Source organism: Ctenocephalides felis, unplaced genomic scaffold (genome assembly GCF_003426905.1).
Source record: "Ctenocephalides felis isolate EL2017-DRISC unplaced genomic scaffold, ASM342690v1 CF-g0.4_SCAFFOLD_03572, whole genome shotgun sequence".
NCBI lineage: Eukaryota > Metazoa > Arthropoda > Insecta > Siphonaptera > Pulicidae > Ctenocephalides > Ctenocephalides felis.
In genome coordinates, this window is record NW_020539726.1 from 34,903,743 (window position 1) to 34,922,611 (window position 18,869).

General features: G+C 30.3%; 1 protein-coding gene across 3 annotated transcripts in view; it reads left to right on the forward strand.

Moving 5' to 3' along the window:
* LOC113387684 (putative 1-phosphatidylinositol 3-phosphate 5-kinase) overlaps positions 1-18,869 on the forward strand; it is an 80,444-nt gene that overhangs the window by 42,374 nt on the left and 19,201 nt on the right. The window contains exons 3-7 of one of the 3 annotated variants that reach the window (XM_026625044.1): positions 6,919-7,157; positions 8,934-9,201; positions 10,932-11,177; positions 14,962-15,400; positions 17,869-18,079. The exons of 1 other annotated variant lie outside the window; for it this stretch is intronic. In XM_026625044.1, the coding sequence (XP_026480829.1) occupies positions 6,919-7,157; positions 8,934-9,201; positions 10,932-11,177; positions 14,962-15,400; positions 17,869-18,079 (1,403 nt within the window). The remainder of the gene's footprint in view (positions 1-6,918; positions 7,158-8,933; positions 9,202-10,931; positions 11,178-14,961; positions 15,401-17,868; positions 18,080-18,869) is intronic. One more of the 3 variants, XM_026625045.1, reaches the window with a different exon arrangement.

The following is an 18,869-nucleotide window of genomic DNA, read 5'->3' on the forward strand; positions in this document are numbered from 1 at the left end:
TCTTGCCTTAAGGCAAATTGCTGGAACTTTCCATGCCGATTAAAATTTTGAAAATCTGAATTAGTTTTTTATCTGAATTCAAAAAAAATTGTGTTTTTCAAAACAATTATTTCGTCAAGTAGAAAGTTTTTTGAACCATTCAAATCAGGTGGTATAAACTATAAATTTCGAAATGGCTGGGCCTGCCTTTGCCAAAAATTAAACACCACTTCTCACAACCGTTACAAATTGAATATTTTTTTGGATTATTTAAATCGTATACTCAGTTCTCTCAAAAACCCGAATTCTATTTACTGCACTCGTTGCACCCATATCTCCGAAACGGCTCTACCTGCCTTGCCAAAACTAATCAGAACATCTTTCCATCAATAAAATTGAATGTTTTTTGAAATCATTCAAATTGGTTGATTCGTTTTGGATTCTTCGAAAATTGGACGAATATAGTCTCCGCCACATACATACACGTTTCAAAGTTTCTGAACATTTTGGCATACCTTAGAAAAAATTGATGTATGTGTGAAAATTGAATGAAATGCCTTTGTGCATCCCAGACTGGGTCTTTTGTCTGGATATGTCTCAAAATCGTCTGTGTATAATAACCGACTAAAACTTCCGCTTATCTAGCTACTTTATGGGGGGGAGGATCTAGAATACTATGAACATTCTCTGATTGGGGGGGATATAGAATATTTGTGGGGAGAAGATTGAGAATATTAGAAACCTTACGAAAGTTACAAATATTTAATATTGTGACGTCTTTGAGTTCGTTTATTACTCTGAAGTTATAAATAGTAAAAAAAATCCTTCATATCTTCTAAATATCCTTTTTTTGAAATGTAGGTCAATCATTATATTATGTTTTAGTATGCTAATATGTTCTGCAAAAATAATTTTATTTCTTGGAAATTTTTAAAAATTGTTTTTATATTGTTGAATTTATTTTATTAACTTTTTGCTACTTACAATATATAAGAAGTCGCAATCTAAACTATTAATTTGATAAGATATTCAAAGACGTTTGATGTAAAAATGAGTTATTGAAAGTAGTATTAGTAGTTGTTTGAAAGTTGTTCAGTCAAAGACCTAATTTATAGAATTTTTTTTTCCAAGGAAAATAGCAAATAGATGACACCAGAGTTCGTTAGTTTATTTTATGTAAGCGGTACATAGAGTAAGAGTTTCATATTTCTGTCTAAAATTTTTGGTCAAATAAAAATAATTAAAATCAAATTAGTTAGAGCACCTATTTTCTTTTTTTTTGTATATTGAAATAAAACAAATTTAATTCTAATCCTGGCTATAGTTATGAAGCTCACTCATATATTTTAAATAAATAATTCTAACTTTGCAATTCAGTTTATTAATTCATATAAATAAATATTAGTCAATGTTACAGTATTTATAATAATCTATTTGAAAACATTTAATATTCTTCGAACATTTCGTTACGGTACGGGAAGTTCCAGCAATTTGGCTTAAGGCACGATGCCATACACCACTAGTTTAAAATGTATTAAAACTGATTAAAATATTTTGTCTGTAGGCGATTTAAAAGTATGTACATTTTGCTGCAAAATTATCCTGTCATACTTGCATTCACCGAATATTGAAGCAGAATTAACAGCTGACATGAGAGCTTTACAGGTTTGTATATATATATATATATATATATATATATATATATATAATATATATTTATAATTAATTCATACTATTTTTATTACAAAGGTCGATTTGCAAAGTAAATTCGGCAGCAGCGAAAGTTCTGTGAGCGTCGGACCAAAGAAAAAAACATCTGGAGGCTACCAGGAAGAACGGTAGTAACAATTAATACTAAACATACTATCAATCGAAAAATATATTAAATTTATATTTTACTTACAGATTTGGTGTATCTCGTAATTCAGCATACAATATTTCCTTAAGCGATCCCGATCGTAAAGACGCCTTACGATCTTCTGCTTCACTACGAGCTTTGTACCAGGAATTGGTTAGACCAGGGACTGGTGTAACGTTTTCTCAACATCGGTACAGATTACGATGTTATGTGGACGTTGTGCTCGGTACTGATATTGTTCATTGGCTTATTGAACGGCAGAAAGCTGGTAATAGGTATGTAACCAAAACATTTGATAAAGGGTATTTGATTAATGTACTTGTATGAAAAAAAAGTGCGCGTAAGGTTCACACGCGATTGAATTAAAACTTATTTGCTACTGTACGAGATGCCATTTTTAAGTCAAAATAAATACATCATATAAAAATTTTGAATAATGTTTATTAGTAATATGGTACACACTCGTAATGCACACATTTATTAATGTCAACCATTATACGCATTTATTTGATGATAAATTATAAATTATATATTTATAATAGCATTAAAAATATGTATAATATTTAGAAACAATGATGTAATTAAAGTCATATTCCAAATGCGACATGATCGGTTTGTCACTGTAATTAGCATTTAGAAATGAATCTTCATTAGAGAAATGAAGTGATTGCTGATTAATAAATTCTATAATAGTGGTTTATGTTAAACAGCGCCTAAAGAAATATTGTTTTCGCAACTTCACTTATCATGTAATAATTGTGTTTGAAGAACTTCATGTAATTCAAATTAACATACATTCATTGACTGCTTGTATTTTTATTTACTTTTTCGCTGGCAATACAGTATCATTCTTTGAGCAGCTGTAGTATGTGTCTTGCCTATAAAAATATATAGTAATCACGAATAATACAAATTACTTCAATAAACTTACGTTTTTTACACGGCACAGATCTTTCATTTGTTTTATTATTTTCACTACACAATCAAAGCAATCATACTCACGCGACACGACGACCAATCATAATCGACCCGTATAGAAATGATATCATCGAGAGCGAATGACGAATCATTGACGCTCGACTCGGCCGTAACGCATTTTCGTTGCATTTTCACAGATTTACTCCCTAGTCGCGCCTAAAGAAGTTTTACTTGAAAAAACAATAAGAAAAATTGTCAATTCAAAGTTTATTGAAGATTTGGTTTTCTTGAAGTGCTTATTTTATTTTGATAAATCGTATTTTCTTCATTTTGACTCTTAATGTCTTAGTAGTCTCGAATATATCAAAAAGCTATACCTATAGTGTTTATTCCATGATTTGTTTACAGTTTTGATACTATCAATGGCTCAAAAACTAACCTCCAAATAGCACAGTTGTGAAAATAACATTAGTTCAACTTTATGCATATTCAACTTTCCGTAGGGCAAGTTATAGTAACCGCAAAAAATCGAAACTGAAATTGTTTATTTATTTTTACGTTTCAAGCGTTTCTGAACACTTTGGCATACCTTACAAACAATTGATGTGTGTGTGTATGTATGTGCACAATACATACAATTTTTCGTCGACGATTTCGAGAACACAGATCAATCGATTTGTATGATTTGATTTTGAAAAAATTCCGCATTCAAAATATTCTATTCCTATTGATAAAGAGACGTGCTCATTAGGTTTTAGCAGTAGTTTACGTTTCAATGCCTTCTGAACATGTGGCATAAATAACTTAGAAAAATAGATGTGTTTGTGTAGCATGTATGTATCTTCGACTAGGATTTCGTAAGAATTCAAGTAACATTTGATTCGTATTGACGGCATAAAGTACTAATTAATAGAATTTGGGCAAAGCAGGTCTAGCCGTTTCGGAGATACGAAGTAAAAGTGAAAATAAATGATCTTGCAGTTCACAACTTTTTAAAAAGTTCCAAAATATTTACATCTTTAACTTCCCATAGGATAAGTTATTGTAATCGACCAAAAATCGAAAATGAAAATTTTTACGTATCTTCACGTTTCAAAGTTACTGAACATTTTGGCATACCTTAGAAAAATTGATGTATATGTGTGTTGCGGATTATTATCACGCTCCAACTTCCATACAATATGCTACTGAAACATACTGAATACTGTCAAAATGTAATGTATTTGCTGTGCATTCAGGCGTTTTACACATAAACTGCAACGTCACTTTTATGTTATGAAGCTGAGTCAGAAAGACCATGTTATCTAACATCGTTTTTTTTAAACATTTGTGCGGTTTCTACGTTTGGTTTTCTATGTGACAACTTGAGAAATACGCCTGACTGTACAGCAACCAAATAGATTTTTTCAATATTTAGTATGGAAAGTTCTCACTTTATTATTAATTTTTTTAAATTTAATGAACTAATTAGTTAACTGATCAATGGAACAGTTTTCTATTCTATTATTATATTTATTTTTATTATTTTTTTTTATAATTTTCATGATTATTATTTCTATTTATTTGTTATTATTATTATAGTGAGTTATTTATTTTTAGTTATTTATTATTAATATTTATATTATTATTATTATTTTTTTTCCCTTTACTTACATTATAGAATTTATTTAGATCATGTTCTCACTGTAGCTCATAGAATTACTTACTTTATTCTGATTGTCACATATAGATTTAAAAAAAAAAATATTTTTTAGAAATCAAGCTCATGCGATTTGTCAAGCTTTGTTGGATGCTGAATATATGGAATGTCCGACGGATGAAAATTCTACTGAATTTCTAGAACATTTACTTTACCAAGCGAAATTTAAAGAAACAACTGCGGAATCAACTGTTCAAACTCAAACTGGTAATTTTTTAAACAAAATGTGTTACCATCTGCTCATTTGTTTTATTTGTTAATTTTATTGTTATACATACATTTATGGATAATTTTATCAGCTTTTCAATTATGTATAACAGTATATATATGTTTGAACAAATTATGCGAAAAGTTGATCAAAATATAAAAAAATGTAACCAGAAAACTCGCGGTCCTATTTTTCACAATTTGATATTCATTTCATTCTTTATTTATTTCATTTATCCATTTAATTCTTATCATATTCCAGGTAGGGAAATCTTCCTCTATCGACTTCAACTTTTTGTTTGGACTTAGACGTGCAAGGGCATTCAGTTTATTTATCAAGACCTTCAGCAAATACAACAGATTACGTAAGCGATTTGGAAAGTCCAGATGTGGCCCAAGTACCAATTGTCCCGGCAGATCGTTCTTCAGTTGGGTCAATTTCAACAAATCCGGGTTTACCGGAAAAATCTCAAAGCACCGAAACCGAAATCGCCTTATGGCAATCTTACAAAAGGCACGAGGATGCTCTTTTGGCACAACTTTTGGGCGCGGCTCGCCTGTCCTACGACCAATGGGCCGAAACGGTGAAACGATTGTGCGATGAAATTGTTGAAACCATTCGACCAGGTAGGAAAAGAAATTAAAACTTATAATGTATTTGATGGAAAAAGGGTGTAACTTCTGAATTTTTTTGTACTGTGCTCCAATTTGCATGAAATTTTGGAAATCGGAGAAAATTACTCTTTAGTTCAGAAGTTAAAACAATTTGCACACCGCCTGGTGGGGAGAGGGTTAATCCCACCGATATCTGCCACAGCCATTTTATTGCTAGAAAACGTGTTTAAAATTTTGAAGTATTTTCTAATATATTATTTAGCTTAAAATAAAACTAGTGGTGTATGGCATCGTGCCTTAAGGCAAATTGCTGGAACTTTCCGTACCGTAATGAAATATACGAGAAATTTTAAACGCTTTCAAATATATTATTACAAACAGTGTAACTTTCGTTATTTTTGCTATCTTCTTATATCTGAGCAAATATAAATCATAAATTATAAATCAATTTATCTCCAGAACATTAACAATAGTCATTTCATTTCGAATTCAATTTTAAAAAAAAAGTTGCCTAATTTGCACAAAACTGAAAAAGTGCTTCCGTAAAGTTACAGTCTAAACACATTTGCAAATAATTCTGTGCGACATTTTCACTTATACTGTGCTTAGCTTGGCGGCATTTTCACATTTTTGAATATTTTTACAAAATTGGAAAAGTGCTTCAGTCTAAACGCACCTGGGTATACATTTGTACCAGAGAATATCTGAAATAATACAAAAGAATTGGATAAAGAAAGGGATAGAGATAGACAAATTGAAAGGGAGCGTAGAAAAGTGTAGAAAATTAATAAAGACAATAAAATATGAAATATGAACAGAAAGAGAGAGTATAGAAAAATATTAGAGGTAATAGAGAGCAGAAGATAGAGATACTAAAAAAATAGATATAATATTTTTTTATTTGCATGATAGCTCACTCATTTTACACGCAGAAGACCCTTAACATTACTCATTTTAAAGCTTATTTTGAGCACTATAAAACCTCATGGCAATATATAAAATGTAACACCTCGCCGCTAGATGTCTTTAAATACAACTATTAAATTTTGAACAAAATAAAAATTAATATTGTTCCTAGAACACTTTATAAAACACTAATTTATTAAGATTTTTATGGTCATAATTTCGTTCATTACTTGATTTTTGCTAAAATGTATATTTCTGGAGATATTTTCAAAAAACGTAGGAAAACGCCAAAAACGAATTTTTAGTAGCTAGTTACTTGAAAAGTATTTGTTTTTTTTTTAAAAACTTTATAAAACATTTTTTTCTTGTAATTATTTCTTCTATCAATATCCGATTTTATTTTTTGAGAAAATAAAAAATTACACCACTGAGAAGGGGTGTCAGTACAAATTGTGTTCACTTTTGAATTTAAGATTAAGATGAACCTAATTCTAAAATGTTTTGCAAATTGGGGCACAGTAAAAAAATTTAGACTGGTGGAATATAGGAGTTTTAGCATTATACTGTTCTTCCATACTAAAACCACTTTATAATTTTTCTGAAGTTCACTTCTGAACTTAGAGTAAGATGAACCTAGTTCCAAAATTTTATGCAAATTGGAGCACAGTAAAAAAATCCTAACCCGAAACGCTCCATTGACCGGAATATTACAACCTCCTGTTTTGTTTTTTTGTAGAGGAATCTGAAGATTTCGAAGAGACTCAAGATATTCGCCAATACGTGCAATTCAAGAAAGTTCCTGGAGGTGCCAAAAGTGATTGCGAGATTGTCAGCGGCGTTGCTTGCAGCAAAAATGCTTCTCACCGGGAAATGCGATCGAGAATTCGTGACCCCAAAATTTTACTTCTGCAATGCGCAATTGTATACCAACGAGTCGAAGGCAGATTTTTTTCCTTGGAACCTGTTATGAGACAAGTAAGTTGTAAAGTTCATACCTAAACCATTGCAAGATATCTGTACTTTATGTGTTACGTAGTTATAAAATTTATTGAAACTCTCCTTCGATAATTCAGGTTGTTGGGTTATAATTTAACCCTTGTAGCTGTGGACTGTATTAAACACTGATTCGTTTGTATATTATGTATTTGTTGCAGTTCTAATTACAATCACTGATTTGTTACTAAGTTTTAATGAAAGAAGATATATTTATTTTTGAAGTAAAACTTCTTTAGGCGCGACATGGGTGTAAATCCGTACAAATGTAACGGAAATTGTTACGCCCAGCTGAGATGACTCGCGCTTACGACGCTACTTAGCGCAGTTATCGCAATTATTCGATCTAGTCTGCGAGCAAAACAAAAAATACATCAAATGTCAAAGACAAAACAAAATGTGTCGACTTTCACTTGAGTTTTGTATTTAGCTCGTAGTCTCTAAACATTTTTTGAAGTAAAACTTCTTTAGGCGCGACATGGGTTAGCAGTATAATTCGTGAGTTAATGAAAATGTCAGGATCGGAAGAATATTTTATCCCGTCCCCCATAAGTAATTGTAGTGCAAATGATCGCAAATAAATAATGAAACTAAGGAAAAATCTGCGCTGCGTAAGAAATGTAAGTTTATTGAAGTAATTTGCATTATTCGAGTTTTTCGGGGTTACCATATACCTTTGAGGTTATTACTAAAATGGAAAATTTTATTTTTATTTTTATAAGCAAGACAGATACTACAGTTGCTCAAAGAATGAAACTGTATCGCCAGACAGTTACTGTCAATTTATTAGAAAATATTGAGCCAGGTATCATTTTAGATGTTAATGAGTAAGAATCTTTTTGGCTCCTAAAAAACGCTTCAACTATTTACATTTAAACATATTATTATGTTATCTTTTTAGATGAAAGTACTGCCGTTACTTTTTCTGATACCAAACTATCTACCTAAACTAAATACTGAATCTGAAAGGTTAATTTCACCTAGGTTGTGTTTCATGCAAATTAGACGATTGCGACATGCAAATGGACAATTTGGAATGTTTGGCCAAATTATAAATGTGCCTGTTGACGTTAATAATATGGTTAATTTATTACCTCGTAATATTGATGATGATCATTGCATTAACGTTCACATAAAAAAGCAAATGATTCATAGATCAAGCTATGTGCAGGGCTTGATAAATAAAACAAATATAAAAGTATGACTTCAATTTTTGAAGCAAGACAGATATTACAGCTGTTCAAGGAATGAGATTATACAGTCAACGAAAATGAAAATGACTGTATGTTAATTTTAATGACATAAAGTTCTTCAAACACAATTGTTACAGGATGAGTTAATTTGCAAAAACAATATTTGTTTAGGCATTGTTTAATAATAAAATCCACTGTGTGAATGAATATTATAGAATTTATTAATCAGCAATTACTTTAAAACGATCATGTCATATTTCAAGTACGACCTTGATTACATTATTGTTTGTAAATATTATACATATTTTTAATGCAATCCTAAATATATAATTTATAATTTATCATTATATAAATGTGTATAATGGTTGACAGTGACACTAATAAATGTGTGCAGCACGAGCGTTACCATATTACTAATGAACATTATTCAAAATTTTTATATGATGTATTTATTTTTACTCAACTTAAATTTGCTACAATATAATTGCAAATAAGTTTTACTTCAATCGCGCACTCTTTTTTTATAATCTCTGTATCTTTTATAATCTGTATCTTTTACCCCCAGGAGAATGATTACATCGCAAACGTGACGGCCAGAGTTCTGGCCCTTCAACCCGATGTCGTCCTGGTCCAGAGGAGTGTTTCCCGTTTGGCGCAGGAATTGTTACGTGCAGGAGGAGTCACCATGGCACTCGGAGTGCGAGTTTCGGTTTTGGAAAGGGTTGCCAGATGCACAGGAGCTGATATCGTCACTTCGGTTGATACGCATTTTGGACAACCGCGACTGGGGACTTGCTCCGAGTTTAGCATACAGTGTTTCGATGTTGGAAAAAGTAAGTTAATAATAGAAGAAATAGTTGAATTTGATTTTTTTGGTAATTTTGAAATATTGAAATTTTGAAATTATTTGAAAGTTTGAAGTTTTTTGGAATTCTTGGTAAGCATTGTTTTTTTTTTAATTTATTGAGAATTTGGAAATGTTTGAAAATATTCGATTTTTTTTTGAAAATTTAGGAATAATCTCAAATCTTTTGAGATCTTTCAAAATTTAGATTTTTTTTCAAATGAAAACTTTCGAAAATTAGATTTTTTTAAAACTTGAATTTTTTTCGAAAATTTTGGATTTTTTATGAGATTTTCAAAATTTAGATTTTTTTTGAAAATGACTAAAAATTTTGGAAATTTGAATTTTTTGAAAATTTTCAAAATTACGAAATTTTTTGTAAAGGCATTTTTTGCACACTGTCTTCACAAGCTGCATGTTTTTGAGTTAATCTAATCGGATGATTCGTTTCCTCAAAAACTGCATGTTTACAAGAAATTAGTTTAATTAATTAGACAATTTCGACTTTTTTTTGAAATTTTGACAATGATTTACAATATCGAAATTTTTTGGAATTTTTGAAGAAAAATCGATTTTTCTTTAAATTTTTTGAGAATTTGGAAATTTTTCAAAATATTCGATTTTTTTTTTGAAAATTTAGAAATATTCTCAAATTTTTTGAAAATTTAAAAATTTAGATTTTTTTTTTTCAAAATGATGATAAATGTCGAAAATTTGAATTTTTTAAAACTTTATTTTTTTGAAAATTTCTCTCAAAAACTGCATGTTTTCAAGGAATTTGTTAATTTTTTTAAATTAGTTTTTTTTATTAATAAGATCCAAAACAATTTTATTGATAATTAAAAATTTCGAAATTTTTTGATATTTGACGATTTTTTTTAATTTTTGAGAATTTTTTGGAAATTTTTGAAAATTTTGAAGTATACTCAAATTTTTTGTATTTATTTATTTATTTATTCATTAATTTTACAAGCCGTCAGTATAATAATATTATAATAAGGCTTAAGTCATTATTTTATAGGTTTAATATAATTTAATTAATTATTAGCTATTTTATTACTTATTTATTTATTATTTAAATTATTAACTATAGACTTATTTATATTTAGTTAATTTTAATTATTTATAAATATAACTAGTTTGTTTGTTGCAAGTATTTTTTAAAAATTTAATGAATATTTCAATAAGCTTTACAATACTTTAACAATATAATTATTTTATTTTAATTTTTTTATTGTAATTTTTCAACATTTAGATTTTTTTAGATGATGAAAAATTTCGAAGATTTGAATTTTTTTAAACTTAATTTTTTTTTGAAATTTTTAAATTTTAAAATTTCACACAAATCGGTTATTCCATACTGTCGAAAATGCCAAGGGCATTCGTTTAAACTTTAAACCATATAAATAAACTTCAAAATTAAAAATCTTGGTACGGAACCCAAAAAATTGACACAAGATGTGTACACAATATTAAAATCTCTATAAAATATCTGATCATTTTTTGGGCATATGTTTAAAGAACATTTTTGACCGCAAAATGGAGTATGTATCCGCGTACACACACACATCAATTTTTTCTAAAATATGCCAAAATGTTCAGAAAGTTTTGAAACGTAAAGATATGCAAAATTTTCATTTCCGATTTTTTGCGATTACTATAACTTACCCTACGTGAAATTAATTATGTTTTAATTCATAATTGTGTTTTATGTTTCAGGAACTTCAAAGTCCCTAATGTTTTTTGAGAATTGTGCGAAGCCTCATCTAGGTTGCACAGTTTTATTAAGAGGTGCTGATAAAAGGGAGCTGGCCAGATTAAAAAGTGTTATGCATTTAATGCTGTTGGCACGTTACAATTGGAAATTGGAATTGGCCTATTTGCTGGACGAAAGGGCCAAACCTCCAGGGCCGAAGAGGAGCTTGTTTGATACTAAGGAAAACTCACCGGATGGCGAAGAAGAAGGTTAGTAAAAATTTACAAAATCAATGAACCGATTTTGCCGTATAACAGACAAATGTTATGGCAAGGTCATGTTATGAAGAACTTTTCATACGAGTTCAAAGAAAGTGATCTCAGCTGCTTCAGAAATTATAATCTCAAAATTTAGATTTTTTTTTCATAACTTTTCATATAGTGACATACTAAGACTAAATGCTAAAGAGGATTTTTTTGAATGATCCTTAATTACTTCAGATATTTGTCATATATGTCCATTAGAGATGATTAAATTTGAATTATTTTCTAGATCTTATTTTTATTAGACCAACAAAATGCATAAGTATCTGTAAATAATTAAGCGATCATTTTCATTAGTGGATGTTTTTAGTATAATAGTGTACACATGAAATCAAATATATTCTCTGGGTTAAATTCCATCTTAATTATGTAATTCATATTTATAAGATAATATACTAAATATTGACATAAGCCATGCGGTTGCTATGCAGTCAAATGCATTTCTCAGGTAATCATATAGAAAACCTAACCTAGAAACCGCACAAATGTCGAACAAACGATGTTAGATAACAGGGTCTTTCTGACTCAGCTTCATAACATACGAGTGACGTTGCAGTTTATGTGTAAAACGCACAGCAAATACATGGCATTTTGACAGTATTCAGTTGGATTCAGGAGCATAACGTATGGAAGTTGGAGCGTAACATGGCCTTGCCATAACAATTGTCAGTTATGTGGCAGAATCGGTCTTATAAAAATATTTTTGATTGGATTGAACGGATACATTATTTCATTTCGATAACATTACATGAAAATCGTTTTAGAACTATACGATTAAAATGAGATTTTTTTAAAATTCTGGTAGCCATAATAGAGAAAGATATTTCAATGAAACTTAATTTTAAAAATGTAAAAAAGTTATAATATGCATGATAGTAGTATTGGACACCTGTACTTAAATTTAACAACAAATACTGATATAAAAGTAATGTTTACATAATTTAACCCTTTCCACTCGCCAGAATTAACACGGAATTTGCTCCGGCGACATCCGAGTGGCAAGGGTTAAATAAGGATTTGTACATTTTTACATAGACTCACAGAGAATTTTCGCTATGAGGAATATTGTTTACATAATTTAACCCTTTCGACTCGCTAAATCCAGAATTAACACGTATTTTGCTCCGGCGGCATCCGAGTGGCAAGGGTTAAATTACGATTTGTACATTTTTAAATATACTCACAGATAATTTACGCTATAAAGAATATTATGTATTATAACCCAAAAAGTCATCTGACCATCAAAGTCAAATGATAGTCAAATCTAAGAGCATTTTGTAACTATGAATAATAAAATACAAACTTACGTTTCTTAAACAGCACATTTGTAGATGTTCGATTTGTTTTTCATTATAATTATTAACGAGTGCCGATATATTATGGTTTAATCTAGATTTCAACGACATAACCTCAAACATTAGTTAGTTGAATTTTGCCACATGATTGCGAGAATAGATTCAAAGATATCACGTGACAAGATGATCTCGATCAATCGCATCAACTCGTTTCGAATCGACCATATCGTTGGCCAATGATGAATCAGTATTTGTGGTGTTACGCACTTCCGTTGCATTTTCGCTGAGTTACTCCCTTGTCGCGCCTTGAGAAGTTTTACTTCAAACAAAACATAAGATACCACGTGACCAATCATATCAACTAGTTTCGAATCTACCACATCGTTGGCCAATGACGAATTAGTATTCGTGGCGTAACGCACTTCCTTTGTATTTTCGATGAGTTACTCCCTAGTTGCTCCCAGAAAACTCTGACTTTAAATTAAAATATAAAATACCACGTGACCAATCATATCAACTCGTTTCGAATCGATCACAACGATAGCTGATGACGAATCAGTATTCGCGGCGTAACGCACTTCCGTTGCATTTTCGCTGAGCTACTCCCTAGATGCGCCCAGAAAAGTTTTACTTTAAAATTAAAATATAAGATACCGCGTGACCAATCACATCAATTCTTTTCGAATCGACTACATCGTTGGTCAATGATGAATCAGTATTTGTGCCGTAACGCACTTCCGCTGCATTTTCGCTGAGTAACACCCTCGTCTCGCTTAAAGATATTTTAATACAAAAATTTTTGCATCTGGCTCAAAAATAACGAAACTACTTATAAAACAATTTGATAACGTACATATTAAAATTATATTTAAGAATAGTAAACTACATAACAGTGCTCGAAACCTAAAAAAACTAACAACGATGATAATTAAACCGTTTGTCTCCTGATAGCGACGTCGCCCGATTTAGTACAATTGCTGTTACTCATCTTTTGCCCTGTACTTTATAATAGTAACATTAGAAATTACTATATTTTGTTTTTGAGATAAAGATGATGAATTTTTTACCAGCCACTCTCTACCATATCCAATATTTATGAGAGACTTGTTTCGTATAGGCATGAATGCTATAGCATTCAAATTTTAAAGTCAATTATTTTGAATTTAATTTTTAACCGTACGTTCTTAACAGATTCTTTAGATAATTTTGTATTATCTGATGTTTTCATTCGGGCAATCAAATTGGGTGAAATCAAAGCGTTAAACTTGACGTGGATGCTATAGCATTCATCGTAATTTAACGTTTAAAATATAATTATCTAGTGAATTTCTTTATAATCGGTATCAAAGAATGAGGCACCACGTGGAGAGACTAAAAGTCGGACTTTTCTAGAGAATTATGGAAGTGTAATGCTTGACGTGGATGGTATAGCATTCATCGTAATATAACGTTTAATATATAATTATCTTTATAATCGGTGTCAAAGAAAGGGACACCAAGTGGAGAGACCAAAAGTGTACTTTTCTAGGGAATTATGAAAGCGTAATACTTGACGTGGATGCTATAGCATTCATCGTAATATAACGTTTAATATATAATTGTCTAATGAATTTCTTTATAATCATCACGTGGAGAGACTAAAAGTGGAACTTTTCTAGGAAACTATGAAAATAATACTTTAAAAATGAGATTTTTTAAAGAAAATACACGTAAAACATCTTTAAAATAAAAGAGGAACTAGAAAGAAAATATAGATAAGTTAAAATAAACTTCTTCTAACAAAAATATAGGAAAAATGAGATAATGAACTTTTCTGGAGAAATATTTTAAAAGTGGGACTTTCCTAGAGAATTATAGGAAAAATAATCTAAAAATGAGATTTTTCTAGGACAATGTAGGAAAAACAGCTGTAATATCTGTCTTGCCTAAAAAATATTTTCCATTTTAATAACTTCAAACATTTATAGAAACAACGAATAATATAGAAATAGTTTCTAATCAATAAACTTACGTTCAGTACACGGCAAAAATATTTATTTTGTTTTATTATTTTCAAGGAACAGGGTAAAATATTCTTTCGAATCAGGCATTTTTCATTAAATCAAGATTTGTACTATGATGTAACTTTAAAATGTTTATTTATCTATGCCGATTTCCTTGTTGTTATCGGAACACATACAAAGTTGATGCCGGTACGCATACAACGACAGATCTCCATTCACACGAAACGACGACTAATCACAATCGACCCGTATAGAAATGATATCATCGAATCATTAGCACTCGACTCTTATCATATCTTATCTCCCGTAACGCACTTCCGTTGCATTTGTACGGATTTACTATCTAGTCGCGCCTAAATAAGTTTTACCTTAAAAATTATCTTGTTTACGGCGTTGAGATATCTTTCACATTTTATGTTTATTTTTTTTTAGATGACCAGACTATTGAAGAAGAACTGGATTTAGTCACTCTACGCAAACCTAACAATGAAGTTAAAAGCCAAAATAGTAAATCATCAATCGGTGAAACCAAAAATAATTCCGTCACAGAAAAAAATATGACAAAATCTTCGAAGAGCGAATTGCAATCCGATGGGCAAAGTGTTTCAAAACCAACCAGTAAAATTAAGAATGTCTCTAACCACAACGATGATACTAAGACATCTTCATCAGACGACAATAAAATAGTCAACAAACGTGCCTCAAATAATATCGGCGACTCGATAACAAGCGGCAGCAACTTGCTGGTGGAACGTGTCAGCGATTTTAGTGACCCTTTACGAAGTGCTATGGAAGACGATGAAGTTTTCGAAACTCGTGTCAGAAAAGATAGTGTGCACACCATGTCTGAGCAACAACCTTTTGATAACAGGTAACACGATAAAAAACATATATCTTATATATAAAAATGGAGCTCTCGATCAAATGGTTCGGTAAAACTCGAAAACGGCTGAACCGATTTGGCCAGTCTTAGTCTTGAAAAATTCGTGCTAATCAGTAGGTTGTCGGAAACGTGAGATATTATTTCAAAATCGCCTAGAAACTTTACATTTTTAATTTGAACGTTTTTGTAGAAGCGTAATTTAAATAAAACAATAGACGGTGGCTAATACATCAAATGTCAAACGTTTTTGACAGATGATGTTCAATTACGTTTATTAGGATGTTTTACGTAAATATTATTTAATTATGATTAAATTGTAGTAAGTAGTTTTGTTTGTAGTTTTATTTATATACAAAAACATTAGTAAATGGGCCGCAGGTGTCACTAGAGACTCAAAATATCAACTTTTTTGAAATGTCAATATGAAAATGCACTTTTTGGCATATTTTTCTCAAATGCGGTGCTCTGAAAGATCTCATTTGTGTAATTATATACTCATTGGTATTTATAAAACATTTTCTAGGTTATATTATTTTTCATTTATGTTATTTAAATTCAGAACCTAAATTTGGTATCGATTAAATGGACATTTTGTCGAATAACATTTTCCCAGTTATAATTTCCCAGAATTTATCGAAGAATAGATAGTAATATATGAAGGTCCGGGGTTAAAAAGGTCCAACACCTATATGTCAAAAACCAGTAAAAACAACAATATTTGAAAGTAGGGGGAAAAAGATGTATAACCAGCTATAACCTTGATTCTTATGACTTTGCTATCGGGAGATAAATGGTAATCTTTGAAAATCCATAATAAAAGTATTTTCTTCCGTTGGTAGTTTTTGAAGTAAAACTTCTTTAGGCGCGATATGGGTGTAAAAATTTTTAGGCGCGACACGGGTGTAAATCCGTACAAATGCAACGAAAATGCCAACGTGTAGTTGAACACTACGACGCCGTAAGCGCTGATGTCGCGAGTATCCACTCCCGTCATGTCATGCCTTAGTCGAGCGCTAAACCCTATATGAACTTGCATTAATTGAATCACGTTTTTTATGTTATGTCCTCATGGAATAAGACTTTTCTTAGAGAATAAATGTGCCATGGAATATAATAAATTTATATTGAATCTCGTTGAAGACAAAATAATATCTACTGCCACGGATATTTATGTAGGTTGCCATGCGACAGATCAACAATCATACATTCGTCAGCAGTTTCACAAAAACCGGTTATTGATACCGGGGGTTTGCCGTATGAAATAATTTTAGTTCTGAATAAATTTTACATAATAACAACTAATATTGATGTAAGTGATGGCTTAGCTAATGGTTGTGTAGGGAAATTAGTGTACATAGAACGTGGCGATGATGATGAACTTCTACGTTTATGGTTTGAATTTCCCGGTAAGATAGGTAACAAAATTAGGAAGAAAGCTGCACATCATATTCAAACTCTTAATATCAGTAGGACAGCTGTGCCGATGCTCAGGAGATCTTATTATTATTGATGTTATATGATTATTAAAAGATGATTTTTAAAATTCAAATATGATGTTTTTTTATTTTTATCTTAATTGCCTACTCATACAATATTAAAAGTTTTACTTCAATCGCGTGTGATCCTTACGCGCACTCTTTTTATTTAGCATTAGTTAAGAATGTAATTATTTTGTAAAATACCTTTAAAATTAAAATGAGACATTAAATCTGTTTGCCACCTGGTCGTTCCAAGTTACCCCGCATATATGATAAAAAGATCTAGATAACAAATTTTGGAAAGACATTAAAAAAGCACATTTCTACAATGATGAAATAGCTGGCAGTCTTATTGAACGTAGTCAGATAATTGTTCGTTTGATATGTGTTATTTGTTGTGATATAATTGGTTTGATTTATATAATATCATTAATATTTGCTCAAAGTCGAATTGGACCTTTGTGCCTCGCCCTGCTCTACATAAATACTTTTTATTAAATTTGTTTTAATTCATCGAATGTTATTTGAAATTTCTCAAAAAGCAGGCCAAAGAAGAAATACTTGATTCATTTTCTATCTCTTCTCGCAAAAATTTGAAAATTTTGTGAAAGCTCAGAAGTATTATTTACAATTATACATAAAATTCAGAATTCAAAAAGAATCTGAAAGACTTGAAACGTAATCAATAAGTCTATAGACCAAAAAAGACTTGGATTAGATTATACCATGTTTTCTATAGAAAGTGTATAAAAACTTCCAGTTTGATTGTATTGACAAAATATAGACGAATTAATGGGGTTTGTTGTTTTTATAATACTTCATTGTATATAGCATTCAAACAACACATCCTTATACACTTATAGTATTAATATTTTTGATTCTCTAGAAATTGTTTAGAATATACCTTACTTAGCAAAACAATGTTCGTCGGGTTTGCTAGTTTAGAATAAATTTATGAGTGTTTATTTTTTTACCCAGGTTTCGTCTAGCCCTGTCACATTCTGTGCTATCAGTAAGTCCTTACTTGACATTCCCTTTACCTTATCTGGAAAGTGAAGCTGGTAGAAAATGCAATTTGCGAAAATTGTTTCCTGTCGAAATGTTTTATTCTGAACAGTTTCACGAAGAAACGGCGACTAAGGAGCCGGAGACTCCTACTGATGATGAAGATTGCATGAATAATATACAGGTAAGAAGTATAATAATATTATATTTATATATGATATGACATATGATATGATATTCTACACATAACAGATAAATGTTATGGCAAGGCCATGTTACGCTTCAACTTCCATACATTATGCCACTGAATTATACTTATAGTTTGATGAAACTAAATATTTACTTAGTAAATGATTAAAAACACGATTTGACTATGATCAATATTTAATCCGATGAGAAAATACGAACATGTAAAACTTTCTAGATTAGAACAATATTTTAATGACAAAAATAACAAAAAATGATTATTTTTACTGAGATCACTTTTGGCTAGATGTCAGGGGACGCCATATACTGAACACTGTCGAAATGTCATGTGTTTGCTGTGCATTCAGGCGTTGTCCACATAAACTACAACTTTGCTTTTGTCAATTTTTAGTATGGAAAGTTTTTATAACATAGCCTTGCCATAACATTGGTCTGTTCTGCGGCAGAATCGGTTCCTTAATATTTTTCCAACTGATTTCTTCATTCTTCTTTTTGTTTTTCTAAATCTGATCTTCTTGAATTCTAATCTTGTTTTTTTCTTTGTGCTTCTAATTTTTATAATATTTCTAATTTTTAATACTAATAACAATAGTCAAATTTTATAAAAAGTTTAATGTTTCAATTCAATATATTGTAAAAATGTCAATTTATCTGTTGAATGTAAATTTAGGCACCTTAAACTTCTTTATCCTGAAAATTTTAAAATATTTGATAATTTTTTTTTTTTTGATTATTGGAAAGTTTTTATTTGGCTTTTATAATTTTTG